This window comes from Photinus pyralis, unplaced genomic scaffold (genome assembly GCF_008802855.1).
Source record: "Photinus pyralis isolate 1611_PpyrPB1 unplaced genomic scaffold, Ppyr1.3 Ppyr1.4_unclustered_Scaffold3986, whole genome shotgun sequence".
Classification (NCBI taxonomy): Eukaryota; Metazoa; Arthropoda; class Insecta; order Coleoptera; family Lampyridae; genus Photinus; species Photinus pyralis.
This window is the reverse complement of record NW_022171496.1, coordinates 1-8,045: the sequence shown is the minus strand read 5'-3', so window position 1 is coordinate 8,045 and position 8,045 is coordinate 1. Positions and strand designations below refer to the sequence as shown.

The window sequence follows — 8,045 nt, the reverse complement described above, 5'->3', positions numbered from 1 at the left end:
TTAACTTGAACTTCCAAAGGCGACTCGACAGCAACTCATTTTTGATTGCTCGTTACTAAGTAGTTGGAGTTATTTTTCCACGCGCAGGTCCTATGTACTGCTTCTCTATTTACTACATATATACAACTGTGTGATCAAAACAAACGTTCGTGTTAATATAGCGTATGCGTGGCCTATCTTTATTAATTATTTCTACCATATATGATTCCTACTCTAAGCTTTGTAGTACATCAGTTTCAAATTCTAACCTCAAACATTCGTTTTTTACATACGTTTTCAAACCGCTTTTTCAATGCAAACCGCTAAAACGTTTCTCACTTGTTTCTCTGTCGGTCGGTCGCGTTGGTTTTGAACTGATTGCACTGAAGTGAAGTAGGAAACAAAACGGGTAAAACGAAAGAAAGCCTTGAAGGCTAGACAATGATCTAAACTTGAAGGGCTGTCGTGTTGTAATGTTCCTATGGGGTCTACCAAGCCGACACTGAAAACGTTGACTTACCCTATACTTACCGTACCGTTGGCAATTCTGGCAAGAAACTACAAGCAGAGCCACCTACCTTTCAAAGTCGAAACGATGGACGTACGTTTCGCGGCACTTTTGAATTTGGAGTCGGCTCGATATGGGTGGCACGAATGGATTCCTAACGTTGTGTAATCGGTTCTTTTATGTGTTGGGACGTGAGACATAATCGGGAAGGGAATTAAATAAAATACAGAACTGTGGTGCGTAAGAAATGACAAGAACAAATAAGTAAATATATTAACGCACACAACAAGACCATGCCAGGGAAACCTTCTACGGGACTAAAACCCTGGCATAGGCCACACAAATACATGAAATAAATCACCTACAGCAATAAAATGCAAGAGAAAAATACACATAAATAAAACATCTCAAATTGTATGATAAAAATCAGATAATCAATTGAAATGCAATTAAACAAATTCATAAAATCAAAATACACAAGACATCATAAATGCAGTGCAGTGGAAAACATGATAAATCAATTCAGTACACAAACACTTCAAAATACCTGTACGATCAATTGAGATACACAACTCGTAAAATAATAAATTGCATGTACATAGGAAACATGTAAATGGTATGGCTCTACTCCAGCCTTCCGTTAATATAATTTAATTTACCACGAAAAGTACATGTGAGAATGCCATTGGCCAATAGCAAGTATTCATGTGAAAATAGATTATCGCTCAAACAAAACAAAACTCATATTGCTAAGATGTTAAGAACTACAATCCGCACGAGACGAGTAGGCAACAGATACACATACAGCGAAAAATCGAACTGCATTAGGCAGCTACTCCACGGAGACAGAATGACCCACTCGCACACACAAACATCGAAACAACAAATAAAAGAACCCCCCTTCGTATAGCTAACGCACAAGAACTGCAGCGCGCCACGAATCAGAAAGTAACAGATACATACAGCCAAACAATCCAACTGTATTAGGTACTTCCCTCACGCAATAGTTACGGATGATTCGGACAGAGCAACATCGCACTGATAATAAACTCCTCGTGAATACAGAAATAAATACTTAATTAAACAAAACAATGGCATAATCACCTGTACAGTATAACAAACAAACATGATTCATTTAACGGTACTTACTCAAAACAAAGGCATGGAGTACGCCATGATTCAGATACGTAGTTTATGCAAAATCAGCAAAATGTAAATAATATCAAATTGTGGCAAGAAATTCAATGATTAAATAGCTAGTACAAGAAAAAATAAAATGGTTACTAGTTTTACTACCTGTAAATATACCTTCACCTTCAGAACACCACCACAAAAAATAATCAAGAATAAAAAAAAACGGAAAAGCCTGTGCCTTCCGTCGACCTCGTCGCCATATTCATTTCCCTCACAGAACATTTCCCTAGTTTCATTACGAAAATCCCGTAGTATTCGGCATCTGCGCAAAACGGTCGATTGGTTATACAGGGTGGTGCCTAGCACAACGCAGCATAGGAATTACATGATAATTTCTTTATACCTAGTCAATTACTAGCTCCCCAAATTATTTTAGAGCAAAAGTCTAAATACGTTTTTTTAGAGAAAAAAATACTGCATCTGTTCAGACTATTAGTTATAATTTTCCATTTTTCAAAACCGTAGAAATCGAGAAAATAAAAAATTACATTTTTTATAAATCAGTGATGCTTTGGAATCTTTCAACAAACTAGAAGCGCATCGCATCTACAATAGGTTATCTTGTTTGACGTCGAACGATTTTCATATTTAATTCTGTTTCAACTAACCGACGCAATAAAAGGCATCTTAGGGCGTTTGCCCACAGGACGGTAACGGCACGATTTGACGCGCGCGATAAATCGTACTCGATATCGCAACGACCAAAATTCATAAATTTGTCATATCATAAATGCAGTGGTCGCCCATTGGTTAAAAAATGTCGCGACGATATTTAAAACCGTCGCGGCCGGACGTTACCGCACACACCCGCGATTTGGCTGTCAAAAAGCGCGCAAATTCGTGTCGCCCGACTTTTGAACGCCAATAGGGTTAAATGATTTCTAGCCGACATGTCGAAATTGTCAACGATATATTTAGTACTGTGTTGTCATTTGGTGCGTGCTGTCTATAAATAATGTATAAAACGCAGGGATCCGGACCCAAATGAAATATCGGTTCCGGTTCTGTTTATATTTAAGCGAAAATATCCATAACGGTTCCGGTCCGGTTTCGGTTCTAAAAAGAAATAACGGTTCGGTTCTGCGCGTTTTCTTCGGTCCATAACGGTTATTTTCGGTTCTAGTTTTTCAGAAAGTATGGCATTAAAAAAATTCATTATAACAACGTGATTTGTTAATTAATAGGTGTGAAGAAAAGTCATGAATACCAAAACGTGACGTATCGTCAGAGTAGCTAAACTATAACGACAAGGGGAATAAAGGATGAAGAGGGAAATATGTGTTTACACTTAATTTATTACTAAAAAACAGAAAGTTTTATTTTCTAAAACCTTGCCCCTCCTTTTTTATTTTTTTTTAAGTACCTACTGGCTAAATTGGCGCCACCGCCACCCGTAATGCCTTCAATTTCCACACCTTATTAAAAATTTATAATCCATCGATGGCAATCATAGGGTAATATTTTATCAATTTTCAGGACGTGGTTGCCGGTGCGTCCTTCAACTTTCAATCATCTGTTAAGAACTGTAAAAAACCGAAAAGAACCGAAAAAAGTAATATGGGTTCCGGTTCTCAATACGTTTCCATTTCTGAAGGAATAATGGTTTCGGTTCGGTTTTCGGTCCAGAAAAAAATACTGGTTTCGGTCCGGTTTTCGGTTCTTTTTCGGTCCGGTCCGAGCCCCTGATAAAACGCCCCTTCCACATATCTGACCCTCAAAATAGGATGGACTCAATATGGCCTTTGAGTCTAGCTTGCCTTCTTCGGCGCCTACGTAAAACCATCGCTAATAAAATTAATTTCCTTCGATCCATCACTTCAAAGCTTACAGCACCAACTGACTAAAGTCGATCTGGCAACACGGAATATTAATCTAAACAGATTCGCAAGATTGCGGCGTAGTGGGCGAGCACTCAGCGGATGCGGCGCGATATATCGCGCGCGTCAATTCGTGCCGTTACCGTTTTGTGGGCATCTTAGGGTAATGTTTTTTTAGAGAATGTATGCTGCATCTGCATCAGATACTATTTGTTTATCATTTTTCGAACCAGAGTACCTACATAAACGAAGAAAAAAAACTGATTTGAAGAAGAATTGTTCTTAAACTTATATTCGGATTTTCCGCTACTGCAGCCAAAACGTTGAATGTATTGTCGTTTTCCTGATGGTTTTGACGGACATTTTGAACGTTATTGTTCTTGCAGTTCTTTAACTAATTTATAAACAAGTATAAATTTAATATACGTCAAAGGCAAATAATGAAACGTGATTTTTTTTAGGAAATTCCAAGGCATATTTGATTTATTGTAAAATGAACCTTTTTAATTTGTCGATTTCTACGACTTTGAAAAACGGAAAATTATAACTAATAGTATGAACAGATGCAGTATTTTTTTCTCTAAAAAAATGCGTATTTAGATTTTTGCTCTAAAATAACTAGGGGAGCTAGTAAATAACCATAAATAACTATAAAGAAATTACTATTGAAAACCCTATGCTGCGTCGTGCTAGGCACCACCCGGTATACAGCATATCATATTTTTGTTTTCGATGTAAAGGTGTGTTGCCTAACCATAAGGGTGGATCAGGATTATCACAGTGTAGTAGCCAACTTCGGGGCGGTCGAAAATTTACTCAGATTGCTATGAATACTGCAATTGCACAAATATGCGGTTATAAATTTACTTCGTTTACTACTGGTTTACTTCAGTAGCAATAATTATTGCGACTGCGCATGCGCCTGGTCTTACTCAATTTACTGAAATTGCTTCTGGAAAATAGGTGGTAAAACGTGAGTAAAACTGAAGTAAACGAGTGAACAGCTGATTTTGACATTTAAACATGGCGGTGAGCACGGAGGTTAAGGAATTAATTTTAGTAGACAATGAAAATAAAGAATATACGGTTTTGCTTAGCTCTCAAGACCACGCAAGAGCTCTTAATGGTGATGTTGAAAAAGTATAATGAACACTAAAATTTCTTAATTTGTTTTAGATTTAACATTTGCTTCAGCATTGTTGAGGCATGCTATCTGCAACCAAAAGGTAAACAAAACCCCGAGTGCTTCTCCAAATGTGGTTAATATTTGTCAACCTGGTACTTCTATTAACCCAACTCCTAATGTAGTTGACGAAAATCAAGAGCTACCAAACGATGAAAATCAGCCATTGTCACCGCTAAGCGATAATTCTGACAATAGTGAAGGTAAGGTGCAATACATATTTAAGTATTTAAAACATATATTTCAGAATATTTAGGCCGCTGGCCACACGAAGCTATTCTATTATTATTAGATACATATTATGAGAAATGTGACCAGCTTTTAAGGGGAAAAGTGAAGCCAAAACCATTTTGGGACGATATTGCTAGAATAATAAATTCCCATGGATATAAAGTAAGTGGGACACAATGTCGCACCAAACTAGCGACACTGAAGCGACAGTATAAAAAAATAAAAGACCACAATAACGCTTCAGGTAACGAACGCAGGGAATGGATTTATACAGAGGTAAAGTGATGTTATAATAAGCACCTCTTTGTAAATATAAACTTGTAGAAAATGGATGAATTATTCAGCAATAAACCTTGGGTAGAACCAGTTGCAACAGCGTCTTCAGATGGTGGTAAAGAAAATGTATTCCAAAGTACATCATTTTCTACACCAGAACCTGTACAATCACCTCTACCACAAAGTAAGCACCTATTGCATATAAATTAAAAGTTTTAAGATGTAATACTTTTTAGACGTCAAATCCAAGAGGGTGGTTGATCTTCTAGCAAAAATTCGAGAGGATCGCCAGAGGCATCACGATGAACGAATGTCACAACGATCAGAGGCAATGGAGTTATTAAGAAGCTTAGTAGATAGTGTAAAAAAAAATCCTGATTGATTTTAATATCATCATAATGTAAGTTGCAATAGTGTATTATAGTATAAAAAAATATACATTAGTTTTGTTTTAATATAATGTAAGTTATGTATTTGTTTATAAAATAATGATAACAATCTATTAAGAAATTAAAATTCCTCTTGTAAAGGAAGTTCTTCGGCAGTTAAGTTTCTTTTCTGACATGCTATGGCAACGTTTCTGTCATCAGCTTGCACATTATGTGGTAGTGGTACAACCACCTCAGGTACACGATGCAAGTCAATCGCTATAGGTGTAAATTGATCTTGTCGCAATAAACATATATTATGTATAATGCAGCATGCTACAATATACTTTGGAATTAAGTCGCCTCTCGTCATGGGCAAATTATCAAGCAAGCGTCTCATACGACCCTTTAAGAGACCAATGGCCCTTTCAACAGCCATTCGTGTGCTTGAATGGCACTTGTTGTAATTATGTTGTCTTTCAGTTAAGTGGCCATTATCTTTGTACGGAACCATTAAATTCTTACGGATAGCGTACGCTGCGTCTCCCAACAAATGATAGTCATTTGGAAATTTTTCAGAGTCATTTAAAAAATGTGACACCTCTGAACTTGCAAAAACCCTCTGGTCGTGGACCGATCCTGGGTGTCCAGTGTAACAGTGTATGAACTTCCCTTTTTCATCACTAACAACCTGTAATCAATTATATGTAAATATATATATATCACAAATGCATATTACAAAACCTGCAATTGTATGGAATGTATTCCCTTTCTGTTAACGTAGGCCTCAGGATGTTCAGTAGGGGCAGTAATCGAAATATGGGTCCCATCGATAGCTCCAATAACATTTGGGAACCCAGCAACAACTTTAAAAGCGCGAGCACTCTCTTGCATTCTTGCAATTCTTGGCCACTTGATGAACACCTTTACCTTACTATATAACACCTCGACCACTTTACGTACAGCCATAACTCCTGTGGCTTTACCTACGCCAAAGCGATCACAGACAGACCTACATGTATACAGTTACACATCACCTACACTAATGTATATACGTACCGATAAGAATCAGGTGTGCCAAGAATCCACAAGGCAATCAATAGTTGCTTCTCAGCTGATATACTGGGTCGACCAGGAGAAACAACATGTTTGCTAATTTCAGGGCCAATTATGTTTAAAATAAATTCAAAGGTGTTTCGCTGCAGTCTGAAATAGGTATATGTACAAATATTAACATAACCTAATAATATTATATACCTAAAATGTGATTGGAATTGATCATTGGAGTATAAATGCACAACATTCTCCACATAATTATTTATTCGTGCTAAAGGTACCTTCTTCTTCGGAGTAACAACTGCAAAAAATTCTTCTTCCTCCGAACTGCTACTATCAAAAATTTCTTGTAGTAGTTGATAAATTGCAACAGTATCGTTTATACTTATATTGGTCATGATTTTTCGTTTGAAGTCTTAGGTTATGTCACAATCAGTGCGGTTATGTGGTTACGTCATCTTTTACTCATGTTACTCACACAACGGTCGAAAACTTATTTTACTGAGAGTAAAAAATAATTTTAGACCGCTTTACTTCATTTACTTTACTTCGATTGCACACAATACTGTCAGTAAATTTTCGACCGTACCCGATAGTAAGCTCAAGGAAATTTAACCACCAATCAACCATTGGACACTCTCGGAGTACATCGTTACCAACGCGATCGCATTTTGTTTTTAATTCAGATGAGATGCCATTTTACATGAACAACTAAGATTATACACATCGTAAACCTTCGAGCGATCGGTTTTAACCTCGGTGCAATTGCAGGTTCGAGTAAATCTTATCGTGCATTCATATTGCGGTTTTTGTTTTAACCTTTTTTTACCGGCCGGCGGTCCACTTACTGCGAAGTTTGTTGCTATAGTAAGGGTGCTTTCACACACACCGGCAAAACCGGAGCCGGTTCCGGCGCCGGACCGGAAGGAATATGCACACATACCGGCATTTGCCGTCACCGGATCCGGCACCCGGTAAAACGAAGAAGGTTCGGTCAACGCTCGGGCAGGCACCATTTTAGTTTGATTCTGAACGACGCGCGAGAAGCATTGCCATTATGATTAGTGAAAGACATAGGCGCCGCAATTTACTGATATCACTACATCTTAGGCGAAAATATAGGAAACGAGAACGCCAGTACTGGGTTCATCCCATTTTAGCTGTGAGGTATACTGCATTCTGCATTCTAAAATAAAAATATGAGCAAACACTATCCCGACACCGGTTTTCTCAGCTGCGTGTGCATGATTCCATAACTTAACCTTGAAACCGAAAAGCTGCTTCCCGCCCCGGCCACCGATTTATCGAGTTCTGGTCCGGCGACACAAACAGCCGGGACGGCATTACGCCGGATCGGACTGTATGTGCAAGCCCAAATTTAATTACATTGCATCCGGCGCCGGAACCGGAACCGGCTCCGGTTTTGCCGGTGT

General features: G+C 38.0%; 2 protein-coding genes across 2 annotated transcripts; one reads left to right on the top strand and one right to left on the bottom strand.

Annotated features, from left to right (window-relative positions):
• The first annotated feature begins 4,365 nt into the window (after positions 1-4,365).
• On the top strand, positions 4,366-5,633 carry LOC116182147. The gene is made up of 5 exons (XM_031502645.1): positions 4,366-4,624; positions 4,675-4,884; positions 4,929-5,188; positions 5,237-5,372; positions 5,425-5,633. Exons 1-5 carry the CDS (start codon positions 4,522-4,524, stop codon positions 5,568-5,570), a joined length of 855 nt encoding a protein of 284 aa, XP_031358505.1. The 5' UTR covers positions 4,366-4,521; the 3' UTR covers positions 5,571-5,633.
• Positions 5,634-5,685: 52 nt separating this feature from the next.
• On the bottom strand, positions 5,686-7,188 carry LOC116182145 (putative nuclease HARBI1). The gene is made up of 4 exons (XM_031502644.1): positions 6,814-7,188; positions 6,616-6,762; positions 6,301-6,568; positions 5,686-6,247 (listed from the first exon to the last, which is right to left on the bottom strand). The coding sequence occupies exons 1-4, from the start codon at positions 7,008-7,010 to the stop codon at positions 5,699-5,701; spliced, it is 1,161 nt and encodes a 386-aa protein (XP_031358504.1). The 5' UTR covers positions 7,011-7,188; the 3' UTR covers positions 5,686-5,698.
• Between the last annotated feature and the right edge of the window lie 857 nt (positions 7,189-8,045).